At 44.3% G+C, this 18,355-nt stretch overlaps 3 protein-coding genes across 6 annotated transcripts; 2 read left to right on the forward strand and 1 right to left on the reverse strand.

Annotated features, from left to right (window-relative positions):
• Positions 1-684: 684 nt before the first annotated feature.
• Positions 685-3,290, forward strand: LOC120668960. The gene is made up of 7 exons (XM_039948788.1): positions 685-878; positions 1,000-1,087; positions 1,383-1,461; positions 1,541-1,634; positions 1,740-1,819; positions 1,913-2,301; positions 2,412-3,290. The coding sequence occupies exons 6-7, from the start codon at positions 1,970-1,972 to the stop codon at positions 3,046-3,048; spliced, it is 969 nt and encodes a 322-aa protein (XP_039804722.1). The 5' UTR covers positions 685-878; positions 1,000-1,087; positions 1,383-1,461; positions 1,541-1,634; positions 1,740-1,819; positions 1,913-1,969; the 3' UTR covers positions 3,049-3,290.
• Positions 3,291-3,958: 668 nt separating this feature from the next.
• LOC120668707 lies at positions 3,959-6,791 on the reverse strand. 3 transcript variants are annotated; one of them, XM_039948459.1, is made up of 4 exons: positions 6,774-6,791; positions 6,435-6,732; positions 5,886-6,112; positions 3,959-4,717 (listed from the first exon to the last, which is right to left on the reverse strand). In XM_039948459.1, exons 2-4 carry the CDS (start codon positions 6,697-6,699, stop codon positions 4,127-4,129), a joined length of 1,083 nt encoding a protein of 360 aa, XP_039804393.1. In that variant the 5' UTR covers positions 6,700-6,732; positions 6,774-6,791; the 3' UTR covers positions 3,959-4,126. The 3 variants fall into 3 exon arrangements, with proteins under 3 accessions (XP_039804393.1, XP_039804394.1, XP_039804392.1); XM_039948460.1 differs by having other exon boundaries at positions 6,435-6,725; positions 6,761-6,777; XM_039948458.1 differs by lacking the exon at positions 6,774-6,791 and having other exon boundaries at positions 6,435-6,754.
• Positions 6,792-7,584: 793 nt separating this feature from the next.
• On the forward strand, positions 7,585-16,976 carry LOC120668708 (L-arabinokinase-like). 2 transcript variants are annotated; one of them, XM_039948461.1, is made up of 28 exons: positions 7,585-7,709; positions 7,813-7,989; positions 8,088-8,171; positions 8,307-8,383; positions 8,686-8,752; positions 8,946-9,003; positions 9,099-9,166; positions 9,245-9,307; positions 9,807-9,860; positions 9,954-10,056; positions 10,161-10,270; positions 10,369-10,488; positions 10,737-10,793; positions 11,106-11,269; positions 11,354-11,516; positions 13,289-13,372; positions 13,716-13,838; positions 14,098-14,228; positions 14,303-14,384; positions 14,480-14,567; positions 14,668-14,711; positions 14,788-14,883; positions 14,990-15,066; positions 15,173-15,373; positions 15,448-15,613; positions 15,907-15,978; positions 16,114-16,317; positions 16,399-16,976. In XM_039948461.1, the coding sequence occupies exons 1-28, from the start codon at positions 7,605-7,607 to the stop codon at positions 16,507-16,509; spliced, it is 2,949 nt and encodes a 982-aa protein (XP_039804395.1). In that variant the 5' UTR covers positions 7,585-7,604; the 3' UTR covers positions 16,510-16,976. The 2 variants fall into 2 exon arrangements, with proteins under 2 accessions (XP_039804395.1, XP_039804396.1); XM_039948462.1 differs by having other exon boundaries at positions 11,357-11,516; positions 16,399-16,956.
• Positions 16,977-18,355: the final 1,379 nt, after the last annotated feature.

The following is an 18,355-nucleotide window of genomic DNA, read 5'->3' on the forward strand; positions in this document are numbered from 1 at the left end:
GCGGCCGAGGTTGGTCGGGGCGCCGGCGACGGGGCGGCTCTGCTCGGCTCGTGCACGAGGAAGAAGAGGAGGGAAAGGGGAACACGGCATCTGGGGAGGATAATGCCGGCGACGGCGGCCGTAGATAAGGACGCACGCACGCGGAACGAGGATCGCCGACGCGTGTTTCAAGGATAGACGTCGGCGAAGCCGACACGCGGCACGCCGCGATGCGTGCGTCGGCGCTCCGCGCGCTCCACGTTCTCGGGCTGTGACACACCTAAGGTCTCGTTTGCTTTTTTTCAGTTTAAGTCAAGTCCTGTCTCATCCATGTTTAAACACCAATTAGAAGTACTAAATATAAATTTATTACAAAACTAATTTAATACGTCGTGACTTAATCACAAAATAAATCTATTAATTCTAATTATTCTATAATTTGATCAATAATTGCTACAGTAGCCATTCTCTAATTGTGTATTAATTATACTTAAAAATTCGTTTAGAGCTCTAATTACAACTTATGTAATTAGTTTTATATTAAGTTGGCATCATAATATTTGAATTGATATCCAAACATTCAATGTAACAGTCAATTTATTAACCAAACGAGACCTAATTATTCTACAACTCCGGTTAGCCAACCACTGTTGCCTCCGTCAAAAAAGAAAAAACAACAGACTGACTGAGATGACGATGGGCCTGCAGGAGCAGGACTTCTCCCACCCGTTGTTTCTCTCTGACTAGTGGGGCCGAATGCCCACCTCTACGGCAGCAAAACCCCCTCCCCCTCCCCTTTCCTCTACAGACAGGAAGAGTCGAAGAGACAGTACACGGGTGTGGCGACGCCGGCGGCCGCGGCGGGCAATGCATCCAGACGCGACCACCATGTAACCTCGGTAAGTTTGCCCCTCCTTCTCCTTGGAATCCATGGGTACGGGATACCTCGCTCTCTTCTTGAGGACTGAAAAAAAGACGAAGGTGGATGCAGCAAGCGCCCCTTACCGTTGTTCCATGCAGCAAGCGCCGTCCAGTTGGATCTCGCCGATCGCTCCCAGCTGCGACCCGGGCACCCTTCACACCGTCGGAGTAGGCAAGAAGCGGCGAGGTGAGTCCTATCGCTAGAAACCAGCCACTATTTAGCAAGTATGTTGTTTCGGTGGAAGCTCAAATTGGTGATCGGTATCTTGTCCTCTGATTTGTATGTCCGCATTTCTCCCCTTCTTTATCGCGTCCTGTCCAATTATATTTCTTGCTGAAGATCATGTACCAAAGGCCTATGAATGAAATTCAGGTGGGAATTCTCTCCCCCGGTGACCCTCAGGAAAAAAAAAAACTATTTGATTTGACTCCAAAAATGAGACATTTGAGCACTGATCCACACCATGAATTTGTCCGTGCAGTGGGAAGGAAGCACCGGCCACTCATCTCGCCGCTCGCCGGCCACCACGACCCCGCCGACTTTTACACCACCGGAGCAAGGTGAGTCATATCCGGCGAACTGATCACTACTTTGATTTGGCTTAAAAAATGGAGTCTTTCAGCATTGATGGGTCTGCAGTGTGCGCCGACCACATCTCGCTGCGCCGCCGCAACTGAGCAGACATCTCTTCCTCTAGCTGTCGCCGGCCGACCATCCCCTCTCCTATCCCATGGTACATGCGCATTATTTCTAACCTCCAAAAGACGTATTGTTGAGGGGAAATCTTTTTTTTTCCCCTGCAATTCTTATCAGGCTGGTGTGGATGAATACTTGGTAGGGCTGAAAGAGTTATTTGCTGAGGATCCTTACGATACTTTGTTGCGCAATTTATACCAACCTAGGCAACTCGGCCTCAGTGTAAGTGTTTTTATGTTAACCCACAATCTGTTGAGCTGACTTACATATTATTGCTGTCACATTTATCTTGTTTGCATTATTTACAAATTGCAGGAAGTTCCAGTATATTTGTACGATTTGGCGAAATGTCCTGAGATCGAATTTCCGGCAATGACAAAGGCCCGGCTTGGTCGCTTCCGTTGTTTGGCACTGCTTCTGCTTGGAGACCATCTAGTGCCGGTTCTGCCGCTCCGCAACCCCGATACCGGAATCAGTCATCATATCCTTCGGCTGATTGACTCCAGCAATCCCAGTTTCAAGGTTGATCTTCTCTTTCGGGACAGCGACCTCTACTTCGCCGGCTTCCGCCGTGCCATAGTGTCGCCCGAGGGAGAGGAGCAATGGGGAGAGTGGTTCATCTACGGTGACCTGATCGCGGACGGATCAGCCCCGGAGTTCCTCAATGCTGTGAACATGGGCCTTGGGTCTGCCCATCGCTCTAGGTAAGTTTCTAGTACTTGACTTGTTTAGTTCCTTGCTTGATTGTTTGTACAATTGTACTGCACTCGTTCACTCAGCTTAACTGGACTGGACTCATCTCCCTCTTGTGCAGAGATGTGACAAGGGCCGGTGGCGAAAATGCAATGCAAGATATGTTTTTCACACTCGCTCGCTTTGAGGACCGTGTTCGGATCATCAAAAATGGGGAGCACCCTGCTGAGCCTCAAGCCGACGAAGCCGAAAATGAGCCGACCGGAGAGAACAAGGATGCCAAGAACTACAGAGAGGCGAGGATGACCACAAAACTGAAGAGTGACCTAGAAAGGGCTGTTGCACGGGTGATCGTTGTATTCAGCGAAGCACTGCGGTTCAGGTCTTTGTACAATGAGATTCTCAAGCGGCTGACGGAGCTACGGTGGGATGATGCCCAGACGCTTCACCCCAGGTTGTGGAAGCTAATCAATGGCTGGGGAACACTGTCCAACTTCATGCAGAAGATGCTACATGATGAGGGAACGCTGGACCTGGCAACTGTTCTGCCATCCAAGTTGTCCATGCCGTTTGGATTCGCCACAATGACAATTGGAGATCTCATCGGTCCACAAGGCGAGCTCATGGTAGCTAAGCGTGATCTAGATCACATCAGTCAGGAGGCGTTGCAGAGGCGCAGTGAGGTGGATGGAGCTGCTAATGTTCAAGATCCAGGCTTCCCGTCACCCACGGCCACGGAGGAGGAGCATGAGTTTTGAAGCTCGTTGAGGACTCCTAACCTGATCACCTGAAGCTGCTGTAGAACCCAACTTCTTGTGGATCTCCTCTTGATATCAATTGCTCTGTTTTCCGAGCTCGTCGGTCGCTTAAAATCAACTGTTGTAGCCTCAACTTGTTGCGGTCCTCCTGAAACCAACTTGCTATATGTATGCTTTCCTTTTACCACTGGTGTGCAACTTAGCTCGGCCACGTCTGTCTACGCTTTGGCGTTTAAACCGCTGCTGCTGCTGCTGCTGCTACAATCACTATTTCATCTCACGAGTAAAGCACCTCATTTTGAAGAACGGGGAAAGCGCAAATGCTTGCATGTCCTCCAAAAAAATGCAGGCTGCTGCCTTCCTGCTGGTGCCTCTCTATCTTCGTGGTATATTATTATTTAAGGCCTCGTTTGGTTGCGCGTTCTAAAATTTTTTGAAAAGGCATCTTTCTACATTTGAAGTACTAAACATAGACTAATCATAAAAATAATTACAAAACTCGTCTGTAAAGGTTATTTAATGTAGCATTACTGTAGTAATTTAGTATCTAATTACAACCTAATTAGGTTCATTAGATTCGTCTCGCTATTTACAGACAGCAGTCGCAATACGTTTTTTATTTCGTCTAGATTTAAGTCTCCATACAGATGCCAGATTTTTTTTTTGGAATTTTGGTTTTTGCAACCAAACACGGCGTAAGTTTGATTCGCGTGCGCATATACATGTATGCACGTTATGTCTAGATAGATATTAGAAACTATGTACCTGAAAAAAGATAAAACACAAGCTATAATTTGAAACGAAGGAAGTACTTAGAAACAACAACAAAATGATTAAGCAATGCACAACTTGGGCATTGTACAGGGATATTGCCCCCATTTGCCTTTGGATCCAAGTTTCCCTCATTCCCTGATCATGAAAAATACCCCTTTTACTTGGGATACTATTTTTTTTCAACATAAACGACCATCCGAAATACAGCAAGCATATCCCAATGTAAATGTGATCATTACATGGTAGAGAATCGAAGCACCAACCATAGCTACCAACTCCTACAAGTCTAATTTAATTTAGCACACTAATATTCAGCGGAAAGAAGCGACCAGGCAACAGAAACATCCATTTGGCAGAAGCCGACATCAAGAGTGCCACAACTCCTACCGGCCTTTTTTGGCTTGAAACCACTCTCTCTATGCACAATGACTTCACCACCTTGCAATGCCTTCACAGAAACATTCAGCTCTCCACTCACTTCAACAGATGCTACTCGACGTCCAAGTGTGATAGTGCCGTCACCTGTAACAGGTAGTTTATCATCCCCAGAATCAAGTAAGATGATTTCCTCACAACCTATACTGGCCGTGTGGGCAGCAAACTGGGCACGGAAACCATCTGGCCAAGACCCACCACTAACTCGCACACTAATTGTGGCCTCCAGTGAGTAAATAACAATGCCAAGAGTAAACTTCAGTGTGCTAATCTTGCTGGTGTAAGCTCTTATACGCAGGCATGAATCATGCGGGATCATGTTCAAGAATTGTACAGCTAGAAAGCTCAGGTGTCTATCCTCAGATTCAGTACAGCCCTTAACTTTCAGATCAACCTCGAAGGTCACAGGATCCAACAGCAGAACAGCACGGCTAGGACCTGTCAATTTCAAATTCGGAACCTGCATGTAGCACCATCAAACAAAAACTCAGTACTGACACTGAAGTCAGACTTTAGAGGAAAACATTAGCAGCATATGCAAAAGCAGTACACTAAACACGCTGAACATGTAGCGGACAGCAGAAAACATGCAAGGAAAATATTGGATCGATGCATTCCTGACAAAGCAAAAACAAAAACTCAGTACTGACACTGAAGTCAGACTTTAGAGGAAAACATTAGCAGCATATGCAAAAGCAGTACACTAAACACGCTGAACATGTAGCGGAGCAGAAAACATGTAAGGAAAATATTGGATCGATGCATTCCTGACAAAGCAAAAACAAATTTCATCAGAACACATTCAAGCATGACTTATATGGAATATTTGTTTTTCAGGGCCTAGTAAACAAGGTTGAAATAGTTTGAAGACAGGCCAAAAACTATCTTGCACAGGGGGGAAATCAACACATCTTGCTAGTATACAGCAGAATGAAAGGCAAAATAGACTCAAAGAGGCCTATGCAGTGTGTGTGCGGCGCAGGGGGGGTGCAATTAACTGGCTTGGAGTCTGTTAATGCAGTGTCGAAGTCATGATCAAATTTGCAGGAAAACCTTCCTAGTTGACATTGAGAACTACCTAAATTATGGAAGTGGCAACTAAAATCAAATGTACCAAATCAGTAATTCGTTGAGTCAAGTAAGAGCATCATATCTGAATCAGTCAGAGTGACTTCCATTGAGGTCATTTCCTTGTGCACATGTATGTCTCATAAGATTATACCCGCAGACATGACTGAATGTTAAACCTATCAATTTCTCATGCCACACTTGTGTATGCTGAGCTGTCTGCAAGGCAATATGTATGGTGGTTCGACATATGGGAGCCAAAGGCAATATGTATGGTGGTTCGACGTATGGGAGCCATGGCGATTTCTAAAAGAGTTAAAAGAATAAACCACCATATAATAACATGCTTCCTCTGCAACCTTGTAAAAGCTAGTCACCGATTGAAATTATATTGATTAAACAAAAAGAGTTTGATGCAGAGAACTAAGGATGCTTTATAATGAAAGCATGCCATCATAGCATCGACATGTAGGGCAAACAGTGAAAATTATAATTGCTTCTTAGGCAGCACAGCAGTACACAAACAATTATGTGAATGAAAAGTAAGAAATAACACAAACCTCTTGGGTAAGAATTTGACAGTTGTCTCTTGTGCGGTCAAAGACCATATTGCGATTGTGATCAACTGAGTCGCGCAGGGCAATCTTCCCAAACACATGGAGTGGCCACTGTAAACCCCCGCTTATCGCTGCAACTTTGACTGAAAAGACCTGCAGTGTATCAGTCGGGTGCGCAGAGTGGCACTGCTCAGGCAGCTTCTCTGTAAAACGCATAGGCGGGATCTTTGCTGCAAAGAGTCATGGGATATTGAAACTGAGTTAACATCGAGTCCAGCCGTGGCAGGAATAACACCAACAACGACAACGAAAATGAAATGCGCAAAGATGGGGACTGTAGGTATAATTGTAGTTGATAGTTTATATGTATCTATCTACAGTAGGATGATCTAACAAACATACTGCATCAGAGGGCAAGGGCAGCATTAAAAATATTTTCAAGATAACAGTGCCTAGGCTGCAGGTGCAAGGAAATACCAAATCGAACAAGTACAACAACGGAGAAGCTGGCTTCTCAGCGGAAATTCGTAAGAAGCAGTGGACTTGACTCACTGGTGTCCTCGAAGCGACCGAAGTAGCCGAAATAGAGGCAGTTCCAGGTGTCGCGAAATCGTCCGGCCTCGTAGGCGTTGTAGTCCAACCACATCTCAGGATCTTCCTCGTCCTCCTCCTCCCCGTTTGCCTTCCTCTCCCACGACGCCCTCGCCTCCGCCACCAAACGCGCTTCCGCCTCATAGTCAAAATTGTCCCCGCTGCTCACCGCTGCAGCTTTGACTGGGAGATCACCCTCCGACGCCCTCTGCATCTCGACCTCCATCGCCGCCGACGCTCAGGTGCGAAACCCTAGATCCCGGTTCTGATGTTATCCGGGCCTCTGCCTGGGTCGGGGTCGGGCCGTCATGTAAATAAATAATTATTATTATTATATTTGTCTCGCGATTTATAATCTATCTGTGCAAAAAAAAATTATTAGATTCATCTCGTGATTTACAACCATATGTGCAAAAAATTTGTAAATAGACTTCATTTAGTACTTCAAATTAGTAAGATTTCATCGTAATTTTTTTTACAAAACATCTAAACAAAGCCTAAATACTAATGTAATTCGATACTGCTCACTTTTCCTGGTAAATTATTGGAAGCAAAGATTTCGCATTTGATTAATTAATGCGCGTGATGGGCCACTCGAACTTGAATATTCAGATTCAGTCAACGACTTCAAAAATTATGTTTCGCAAAAATGACTTAAAAATTATATTTTATATAGTGACGTAGCTTCACGAGGATAACAAATTGAAAAGTGGTAGTAGTGACAATCTTGTTGAAATATTCAGATAAGCCAAAGTGTAACTTTAGAGCGGTATTTTCTTTTAAGAACGCAGCTATAAATTTGACTCGCATTATTTGTATCTTATTATCCGCCGTCCTTAGCTAACTGCTTGCCGTTAAAATAAGAAAAAACACTTGTATAGCAGTGCAATTGAACAGAAAGGATTGTTAAAATTCACTAATTTACTCTTATACTCTTATTAGTTGATTGAAATAAGAAAGTCACATAGTTACTTTCATATAAAAACATTGCTTTCAGTTAAAAAAAATACACAATTTTGACCCAAATAAAATTGCAGTGGCCAGGGGGAGTGGTGTGGACCTGTCGTCCCATTTGGATCCCGAGCCAACCCCCCCCCCCCCCCCCCCCCCCCCCCCGTTTCGTCGTCGGCCATGGCATCCGCCGGTGGCGCCGACCCCTCCCCGCCGCCGCGTCCCCTGGTCTTCGCCTTCTACCTCACGGGCCACGGCTTCGGCCACGCCACCCGCGCCGTCGAGGTTAGTCCCGCTCGCCTCGCGCATTCCGGCAACGTCCGTCCCGCTGTTCCGAGCCTCAGGTCCGGCTTGCCCGCCTGCATTTGCGCGGCTCCGCGGATCGCAGGTGGTGCGGCACCTGGTCGCGGCGGGGCACGAGGTGCACGTGGCGACGGCCGTGCCGGAGTTCGTCTTCACCGCCGAGGTGCGGTCCCCGCGCCTCCGCATCCGCAGGGTCCTGCTCGACTGCGGCGCCGTCCAGGCCGACGCGCTCACCGTCGACCCCCTCGCTACCCTGGAGAAGGTCTACCCCGAACCCCCGTTCCGGCATTCCGCGTGCCACCAGCTTTGTCTCGTGCTGGTTGTTGTCTGATACTCTGAGTCTCTGATTGCGGAATGCAGTATCGTGAGGCGGCCGTGGTGCCCCGCGAGTCGATCCTGAGGGCCGAGTCCGAGTGGCTGAGCTCCATCAAGGCGGACCTAGTGGTACGTTCTGTGCTGCCGTGCTGTGATTCAGTCCATGTCGAATCGATGGAGCACTATTATTACAAGGGAATACTAGCTAGTCACCGTGGTTGCAATGCCTGGAGTGAACTGGGTCATGGTGTGCTTCTGGTGCAGGTCTCGGATGTTGTTCCTGTTGTGTGCAGGGTGGCTGCAGATATGGGCGTCCGCTCTGTATGCATTGGGAATTTTAGGTGAGCCTCATAATACTTCCCTCCCAGCAGTTGGTAAGTCTTAGGATTGGAGGATTCTTCTACGTTGCCTTGGCCAATTTGATGTCTTGCCGATTCAGAGGGATTTGAATAGATGATAATAGCACTGATATGTACTTTCATCCCGTCAGAATCACTTAATTTTTCTAGTCTCTTGGCATTGTGATGTCATCTGAATAAATATTAACTTATTTGAAGGAAATCTTACTTGCAGTTTCACTTATGAATAACATATATTTATCAACTAAAAGTTCACTTTTTGTTTGACTGTTTGCATTTTGCAGTTGGGACTTCATATATGCTGAATACATCATGGAGGCTGGATATCATCACCGTTCTATTGTTTGGCAAGTAATGCATTTACTACGTCAGGATAATAATTTATCCTTTTTATAAAAGTTTCCAAATACCTATCTATTGATTATTTGCAAATATGCTCCGATACACCAGAATTTTGTCTTATTTAATACTGAAAAATTATGTCCATATTATGAAATGGACACTTTTACCTGTTCAGTAATCAGTTAGCTCATCTATTTTACAGATAGCAGAGGATTATGCCCATTGTGACATCTTACTTCGATTACCTGGATACGGCCCAAGTATGTTGAACTATATTTATCTTCGCTTTTTTCTTAAAGTTTCTGTTCCCCTTTTCTCAGCTATCATGAAAATAGATTGTTGTTTCATTCCCTAGTGCCGGCTTTCCGCAATGTCATTGATGTGCCTCTCGTCGTAAGAGGATTGCGCAAATCTAGATCTGAGGTTTGTGTTCTGCTGGAGAACGACATTCTGTCTCATTTATTGTTTCCTTATTTACATGCTTCAATTCTGACCTATCAGGTGAGGAAGGAACTTGGACTTGAGGAGAATGCTAAGGTTCTCCTTTTTAATTTTGGGGGACAGGTGGGTCACTTAGGTAACTTGATAAGCTTAGGGCATATGTTCCATTTTTTTTCATGTAGCAATGTTTTATGCGGTTATTTTAAAGTGCTTATGTTCACTAATTCACCATCTGATTCCTCACAATTGAGCTTTCATACCTTCTGCACTGGTACCTGTTGATTATGATTCCTTCGGTAGTCATAGTTTTCTTTGCAGTCTAGGGGCACATTGCCTGTTATGCAAATCAAGAAGCAATACCTTTTCAGTTACCTCTAAACATTATGATTAACTATAACCCAGATACACTATTTTGTAATGAAGCCCCACACGATTGTTTACTCAGCATCACTTTACTTCTTTCTAACTTTTAGCAGAACACATCATAATTAAGTTTTGCATGTATCATGTTTCTTCAAAAGCTTCGATCCATTCTGCTATTCTGTATGCTCAAAGTTTTTATGTGAATTACACAATACTTGTCATGAACATTATGGAATAATTTGTGTGCCATTGCCCCCAGCCAGCAGGATGGAAACTGAAGCAAGAATGGCTCCCTGATGGTTGGATCTGTTTGGTATGTTCATTTCTGTTAGAGTACAGGGATATTATCTATTGAAAAGTGACTAACTGGTATGATTGGCTAAACTTAGCTCCCTCTTCATGAAAGGTATGTGGTGCCGCTGATTCTCAAGATGTTCCACCGAACTTCATTAAGCTTGCGAAAGATGCTTACACACCTGATGTTATAGCCGCATCTGACTGCATGCTTGGTACATCACAATCTTATATGTTGCACTGCTGATTGCCTAGTTACTAGTTTTCTACCTCTTGTGATTTCTTGCTAGCTGCGTATGTTTACTCTCATTGTTTATAGGAAAAATTGGATATGGAGCTGCAAGTGAGGTTTTGGCCTATAAGCTGCCGCTTGTGTTTGTTCGCAGAGATTACTTTAACGAAGAGCCATTTTTGCGAAAGTTGCTTGAGGTTGAACCATATCTTTTCATCAGATTATGGTAGGAGTAACTTATGCCTAGCTGTGTTAAAAATGCCTTCATTCTCTATTCCATCCTGTTCTTTTTCAGCACTACCAAAACAGCATTGAGATGATCAGAAGTGATTTTCTTGCTGGACACTGGAAACCTTACTTGCTTCGTGCTCTAACACTTCGACCATGCTACAATGGCCCGATAAACGGTGGCGAGGTATTTTTTCTACATATACCCAATATCTTATTGATATTTTTATGTCCACAGTAGCTTGCAATCAAACTATTTCTGTAGTCGCTTGTATTACAACATTTACATTATGCAAAATCAGCCACTTAAGCCGACATCAGGATAACATTGTAATACTGGGCTTCCATCGTAATAATGAGCTCTACAACCAAAATCATCTGTATCCTATGGAAGTTATATTATTTTGTGGATAGGCTAAGACTTTGCCCATTCAGGTGGTTGCCCAGATCCTCCAGGACACTGCTATTGGAAAGGAATGTATTTCTGATAAAGTGAGTGATTCTGCATGACCGTTGAGTGGTCAATTTATTTCCATACCTACCATTTCCATCTATGTAACTTTATTTTTGTTTTCATCCTGAAGTTAATAGCTTTTGTGACTTATGCGAAAAAAGAAATCCTAATGGAAGATCTATATTTTCTTTTGCAAATTACCTCTATAAAAATTTCTGATGCTTTGGGCCAAGTAAAATCACCATATATTTAACATGAATGCCCATAGAAAATTAGAGATGGAAGCAATATTTTAAAAATCCTGCTTTAAGGTTAGTAACATGAGCCAACATGGCTCTTTTTAATTACAGTTTAGTGGTGCAAGAAGACTGCAAGATGCCATAGTGTCAGGATATCAACTTCAAAGGGCTCCTGGGAGAGATGTACATGTTCCTGACTGGTACTCTCCATCTGAGACAGAAACTGGTGCTGGTCCGACCTCAAAAAATGTTGCAGTAAAGGGAACTGAAGCATTGTGAGTATCTCTCTTGCCCTTTATCGCACATCTCCAGGTTTCCAAAAAAAATGTTTTGTAACTGAGTTGCAAATTTGATTCAAGCAGATGTTTTGAAGACTTTGAGATACTCCACGGGGACCTGCAAGGATTAACAGATACAATGGACTTCTTGAAGAGCTTATCTGAACTTAATGGAAATAATTTGAAGAGCTCTGAGAAGCATCACCAAGAGAGAACTGCTGCGTCTGTTCTCTTTGACTGGGAGGTAATAATCTGGCAGTTCTTGTATTCATTTTAGTGAACTGTAGGATCCTGTGGAGCAGCATTAATGCTTCTGTTCATGCATCATATCTAGAATTTAGGATAGCAAGGTCTCATAAGTTACAATGATGTACAATGAGATGATACCTTCCTGAATATGTGCAAGTAGACCAACTTTCTTATGCTGTACAGTTTCGTTTTCAACTGCTAATTCCTTTTGAGCACAACCAAAATATAGTAGAACCCCCTTTTCTAGCTGGAGCACATCTTGGCGGGGTGAGCTTGCACGAGGCGGCAGACTATTGAGTTGCATGCACCAAACAGTTCAACCCAAAAGCTTAAGCTGATGGAGAGAGGTGGGCAATTCACTTATATTCCAACAATCCCCCTCACGTGGAGGCTCCCTTAGACCTCAGACGTGGATAGGAGCGAGCAGCAATTATTTTATTTAATTGCGCTAACCAGGATTCGAACTCGAGACCTCTGGCTTTAATACCATATCGAGTTGCATGCACCAACCAGTTCAACCCAAAAGCTTAAGCTGATGGGGAGAAGTGAGCAATTCACTTATATTCCAACACGGACGGCATACGAGCGTCGAGCGTAGGCCAAGGCAACGCGGCACGAGCCGAGGCGGGCCGGTTAGAGCTTGAGCTTGAGCTCTTAGCCTCACGCCATGGATTCCAAGATTCCGGCCATTCTTGGCACTGGTCCACGAAGACAGATGCTCAAATGGATTCGCATGGTAGCAGCTAGCCTTCGATTCCGAGGAATTGAGTAGAGACTCATCAAGAGCGACTAATTTCTCCAGCGAGCATGGAAGAAGTCTCGACCGTGGAGGTCATCTGTGCCCAGGAAGAACAAGACTTACATCAGTGACAAGTGGGCCCCATAGCTAACAGTGCTAACGGTGTTGGAAACATCGTCCGTTCCACTCCAACCCATCCTTCCTACCAAACAAAAAACAGGAATGAACCATCCTTCTTAATCAAACATTCAAACACGAGATAGGTCCACTCCAACCCAGAAATCAGGGACGGGTTCAACCCATCCCAACTACTACCTCCGGTCACGGTCATTTTTAAATGACGTTTCCGACAGCCAAATTGAACTACTCGCAAGCCAAATTTGATGTCCAAAACGACATGTAAAGTTGACCAAAGGGAGTAGTCTCCAAACCAAACACATTGTATGTTATGGGCGGAGTCCCACTAATGGGATCTGGTTGAATTGGGGGAAGCTGTAGGTGTTATTGCAGGTCAATCAATTGGAGAGCCAGGGACTGAACTTACATTAATAACTTTTCATACTGGTAAAGTATTCACACGGGGTACTTCTATTTATCCTCTGATACTTTTAGGGTACAACTAAAGTACTAGAGTTCATTTTCTTGTATTTCGTAGGCCATATGAATTTTCCAATTCACGAGACAATCAGCCATGTTAGGCTTAACATTTATCATAAAATACAGCGTCATGGTATTTTAATAAGATAAGATGCTGCTTAGCTGTTCATGCTACAACTTGTATTACAATTTCTATTACACAAACTTCAGAACCATTTTGTTTTCAAGGAACATGTTCATTTCATCAATCTCTCTTTTGCACGTTCATCTCTGTTTGTTAGTTTTCCATGGATATATGTAACTTCAGTTGTGGTACAGATTGATTTGTTTTGTTAACGTTTTTATGTACATGGATAACTGAAGTAAATCACTCGAAATTCTGAATAAATGGATGGTATGTTATACTGGTTTTCCACTTGGTTCCTTTGCAGAAGGAAATATATATAGCAAGGGCACCTGGACGTTTAGATGTCATGGGTGGCATTGCTGATTATTCAGGGAGTCTTGTTCTGCAGGTATGTTCAATAGCAGGTGAAACAGGTTTCTGTTTCATTGTATTAATATAAGTTCAGCTAATAGTTGGTATTATACTCACAAATATTTTATCATATTTCACATCTTTTGTGACATCAGTATGCCACTGTTAAATGTGTAAGGATGTAGCATGCAAGAACCTGGAATTTCATTGAATCTTTGTCTGTTGTATTTTCTGTAAATCTTTTCCATTTTTGGAATTCTCTTTGATGCCAAAGATAAATAAATAAACTGCTGGAAAGAACTATATATGCAGTGTGTGTATATATTTGTTTGGATCATGTATTGGGCAGTTGTGGTTGAAATTTTGGATGTAATTACTAGATGCCCCTTCGGGAAGCCTGCCATGTTGCTGTTCAGAGAAACCACCCCAGCAAGCAGAAGCTTTGGAAACACACACAAGCAAGACAGCTGGAGAATGCAGACCTGGCACCTGTGATACAAATTGTATGTTCAGTTAAATTACGATATATCGTCTATTTCTCAAAAAAAAATTGCACCTCTGTTTCCCAAGTTATTAGATGCATACGTAGGTACTGCATATTAGATGCATGATAATAGTGCTTATGTTGGCTGATTTGAACTTCGGTATAATTGCATTTTACCAACTGGTTGTTCTTTTGATATCTATGTTTTGCATTAGCATTTGTATTAACTCCCATGATTTGTCAATGCTTAACCTATTATAAACATGATTATGTCACAGGTATCATTTGGTTCTGAGTTAAGTAACCGTGCACCAATTTTCGATATGGACCTGTCAGATTTTATGGATGGTAAAAAACCAATATCCTATGAGAAAGCCAGAGAGTTTTTCTGTCAGAATCCATCCCAAAAGTAAGTCAATAACTTTTATTTCACTACAGAGTTTCAACTACTCAATTATTGCAAGCTCAACTATCCTATCTCAGATGGGCTGCCTATGTTGCTGGAACAATTCTAGTTTTGATGACTGAGCTTGGTGTCCAGTTCACTGACAGCATGAGCATTCTGGTAATCACCTAAGTTTCCATTAGCACGCAATTGCTCATGTCAAATCCTGTAATCATTTAATCAGTCCCTATCTTCTTTCTGCTCAAAAATTCCAGGTTTCGTCCGCAGTACCTGAAGGCAAAGGTGTTTCTTCTTCTGCATCAGTGGAGGTTGCAACAATGTCTGCTATCGCCTCTGCCTATGGTTTGTAGATTGACGATGGCTATTTAGGCTATCATGAACTCTGAGTAACAAGTCGTCTCTAAGTAGCATCTTTAATGTTTTCCTTTTTACTTGTCCATAGGTTTAAACATCACCCCCAGGGATCTTGCTTTGCTTTGCCAGAAGGTATGAAGTTTAACTGAAATCTGGTGGTAGAATGTAATCTACAAGTCTTTTATGGGTCTAATGTTTTTTTTTTCAGGTTGAGAATCATGTTGTTGGAGCTCCTTGTGGGGTAATGGATCAAATGGCATCTGCATGTGGAGAAGCTAACAAACTCCTTGCCATGGTTTGCCAGGTTAGTGTTTTTTATTAGTTCCAGTGTACAGAAACTGATACATCCTAGAATCCTACTTTCCTCCAATCAAAAATAATGCTGATTTTGTATTTGTTTGATCACGCAGCCTGCAGAAGTGAAGGAATTGGTTAGCATACCAAATCATATGCGGTTCTGGGGCCTAGATTCAGGGATACGGCATAGGTAGGAAGCCTTTACTCACTGGCTTGTGTCGTGGAAACATTACTTGGATTACTGGACGAATTGGTTATTTGGATCTAATTGCAGAATTAATCTGTTGAACTATTAGTGTTGGTGGGGGAGATTACGGATCTGTAAGGGTTGGCACTTACATGGGAAGGAAGATGATCAAATGTGCAGCATCAGATTTAGTTTCAGAATCCTTAACTTCAGAGGCCCCTGTTGAGTCTGATTGTCATAAAAAAAATGGTTCGGGTCTACAGAAATCTGAAGCTGCACTGGAGTATTTGTGCAACCTACCGCCTCACAGGTACACTTAGTAAATTCACGAATTATATTTTAGGTTCTGGTATTCCATGGATAGTAATAAAATCCACATTTCAGATATGAAGCTGCTTATGCAAAAGACATTCCAGAGGTGATCAGTGGAGATGCATTTTTAGAGAAATATGGAGATCACAATGACACAGTTACAGTCATTGATCCTAAAAGATTTTACAGTGTGAAGGCTCCTACTAGACATCCCATATATGAAAACTTCCGCGTTGAGGTGAAATCTCCCCACCATATTATTTATTTCTACACTGCCAAATCCATTTTCCAAATCAGAAAAGCGTTTTATGAATGGTACCATTTTAAAGTTTGTGTTCTTTTCCTGAAAAACATGCTATAATGACAGCACTGATATGGTTATCAAAAGTTACAGAACATTCTAAATTACCCCCCAAAACTAGATTCTTGTGACTAATGTCCGTTCATTTAATTCCCCTCTGCTGAAGAATTTACGCTTTACAATATCTTCATTGCTTTTACTCTTGACATTCCTATTATTCTGCTGTGTAGACCTTCAAAACATTGTTAGCAGCAGGTAGTACTGATGAGCAGTTGTCAGCCCTTGGAGAACTTATGTACCAGGTGAATTTGACTTTCTCTTCACATGATGTACCTTTCTCTACTCCTATTGCACAATGAGGTTCACTGTGTAAATATGAAGTTGAGGAAATTGTACGGCAGATTGTTGACATATTTTTTTTCACGTGATTTTGGCAGTGCCACAACAGCTACAGCGCGTGTGGCCTTGGTTCCGATGGGACTGACAGACTGGTTGATCTGGTACAAGAAATGCAACACAGGACGACATCAGAAGGTGGAAGTCCTAGTCTATTTGGCGCAAAGATCACCGGCGGAGGCTCTGGTGGCACAGTTTGTGTTATTGGGAAGAACTGCGCAAGGAGCAGCGAAGAGATCGTAGAGGTACCTCACATACTAATAATAGCCTTTCCACAAGGCTCCTGTGGTTTACCGTTGGAGACTGATGATGGTTCGTTTATTCAGATTCAGCAGAGGTACAAGGCTGCCACAGGGTACCTGCCCATCCTTTTCAACGGATCGTCTCCAGGAGCTGCGAAGTTCGGCTACCTGAAAATCCGGCGGCGGCGTTCCTAGTCGCTGATTTTGACAAACAAAGAATTTTGCTCTGTTGTTGTGTTACTGTCTTATATAGATGGCCTATTGGCTCAATTGTTAAGAACCTCAATCCAGTTGCGGGCTGGTGGCATTCATTGATGTAGAGGTCGGGGTTTTTGTTTTTCTCAGGATACATTTGTCAGTTGCTATGACAATTCAGTGCGAGGGCCCAAAGGAAGGAGTGTCAGTTACAGTTGACATATTGGAAAGTAGGGGTGCAAAAGTGTGACCCTTAGGTGCACCTCCAACCCTCTCTAGTTCAAAATTTTGTATTAGTTTTCCAAATTGAGATATGATTTTGGAGAAATAGTATAAAATTTTGAATTAGAGAGGGTTGGAGGGGCACCTAATGATTATAACTTGACACCCCTATTGGAAAGATACTTGAGCAATAAGTTCTTATATATGGAGGACATTCTGATGAAATTCCAGAGAGTTTCATGACAGGCATGGGTGTCAATCAAACTGTAACTACTAGCGTGCACTATTGCTGCCTCATATTTGTCGGAAGTATATGTGCTACTTCTACTTAAATTTAGTTGCTCGACTGGCATATATTTGGGTTTGAGAGAATTGCATAGCAAGACTTGTTGGAATTGATCTCCACCCGTTGGCCCAACAGCCAACTGGGCCTTTTGACTCGTGCTCTGATCGGGAGCGCCCAGCCCAAGATGAGGCTGGTGGGCCCCCGTCACGCAGCCCTATAAAGATGGGGTGGGAACAGGTGGCTCTAAATACGAGGTTCACCGCGGCGGGAAGCACCACCGGCGCTACAACTTCACTGCGCGTCACCACCGTGTCTCCACTGCACCGGCCGTCGCCGCCCCTGAGTGGATCTTCAGCGAGGAACGCGAGATGGCAGGCGGCTCGAGCACCACTGGAGAAGGTCTTCATCCCTCTTAGTTTCTGTTACTGTCGTAGATCTAGGATTCTCATGTACTCTGAACAGAGAAAGATGAAGGAAATCCACTCGATCTATTATCTCTGCGGTCCTAAAGATTTAACAATAGTATCAGAGCCGATCTAGTGTGTAGATCGAGATGGGGAAAGTGGAAAGTGGATTTGTTCATGACTCAAAGAAACAAAGACAAAGAAAGGAACCGAATCGATCTCGGATCGAAAAGTCGCACACCCTAACCCTAGCAAAGAAAAGGGGCCGCCGGACTTACCTGGTCTGGGCGCCGCCACCGGCGCCGTTGTGCGGCTCAGACCCGCACCGCCACTTGACGTCGCGTGGCACAGACAGGAGCCGCGCTCACCGCCGGGACGCCGGGGTGCGCGCGCTGGCTCGAGCACCGCAACAAAACTGCTCGACGGCGGCACCCTCGCGCAAGGGCGAAGGCGCTCGCCGGCGAGGGGGTCCGCGGCGGCGCTGCCATTCTCTCTGGCCGCCATGGCCGCCATCGCCTCTGCTCTATGGCCGCTGCCGCACTGTGGAGAGAGAAAGGGAAGGGGAAAGAAAGCAGAGAGGAAAAGGGTAGGACCCCGGCCATGTGCCGGCCGTGGCGCTCCTCACCGTCGCCGGCGAGCCGCCGGCGCGGGCAAGGCCGCCCAGTGGCCGCCGCCGCTCAGCGTGCTGAGAGAAGGGAGGAGGAGAAATGAACCTAGGGTTTTGGGGGGCGCCGGCGTCGCCGGGTTTTGTTCCTGCGGAACGCACGGACAGCCGTCCGATCAAAATCGGCGGCCAGGATCGCGCCCCGTTCTTGGGCCGGCATGCGGCCCACGCGGGCGTGGGAGGGAGACGCCGTGGCGGGCCAGTTTTTTCGATATGGGCCGCCTGCATAGTTATGATTTTTATTGTTTTTCTATTTCTCAGAACCTTTTT

The sequence above is a fragment of the Panicum virgatum genome, chromosome 4N (assembly GCF_016808335.1).
Source record: "Panicum virgatum strain AP13 chromosome 4N, P.virgatum_v5, whole genome shotgun sequence".
In the NCBI taxonomy this organism is placed as follows: domain Eukaryota; kingdom Viridiplantae; phylum Streptophyta; class Magnoliopsida; order Poales; family Poaceae; genus Panicum; species Panicum virgatum.

Excerpts from the sequence above, each read along its gene's own strand:
- LOC120668960 (XM_039948788.1), top strand. The coding sequence starts at position 1,970 with ATGACAAAGGCCCGGCTTGGTCGCTTCCGTTGTTTGGCACTGCTTCTG. Across the intron at positions 2,302-2,411 it reads GGGTCTGCCCATCGCTCTAG|AGATGTGACAAGGGCCGGTG; the intron begins GTAAGTTTCTAG and ends CCTCTTGTGCAG.
- LOC120668707 (XM_039948459.1), bottom strand. The coding sequence starts at position 6,699 with ATGGAGGTCGAGATGCAGAGGGCGTCGGAGGGTGATCTCCCAGTCAAA. Across the intron at positions 6,113-6,434 it reads CGGTCGCTTCGAGGACACCA|CAAAGATCCCGCCTATGCGT; the intron begins GTGAGTCAAGTC and ends GACTCTTTGCAG. Across the intron at positions 4,718-5,885 it reads GTCAAATTCTTACCCAAGAG|GTTCCGAATTTGAAATTGAC; the intron begins GTTTGTGTTATT and ends TGCTACATGCAG.
- LOC120668708 (XM_039948461.1), top strand. The coding sequence starts at position 7,605 with ATGGCATCCGCCGGTGGCGCCGACCCCTCCCCGCCGCCGCGTCCCCTG. Across the intron at positions 8,172-8,306 it reads CCATCAAGGCGGACCTAGTG|GTCTCGGATGTTGTTCCTGT; the intron begins GTACGTTCTGTG and ends CTTCTGGTGCAG. Across the intron at positions 9,004-9,098 it reads ATTACCTGGATACGGCCCAA|TGCCGGCTTTCCGCAATGTC; the intron begins GTATGTTGAACT and ends TTCATTCCCTAG.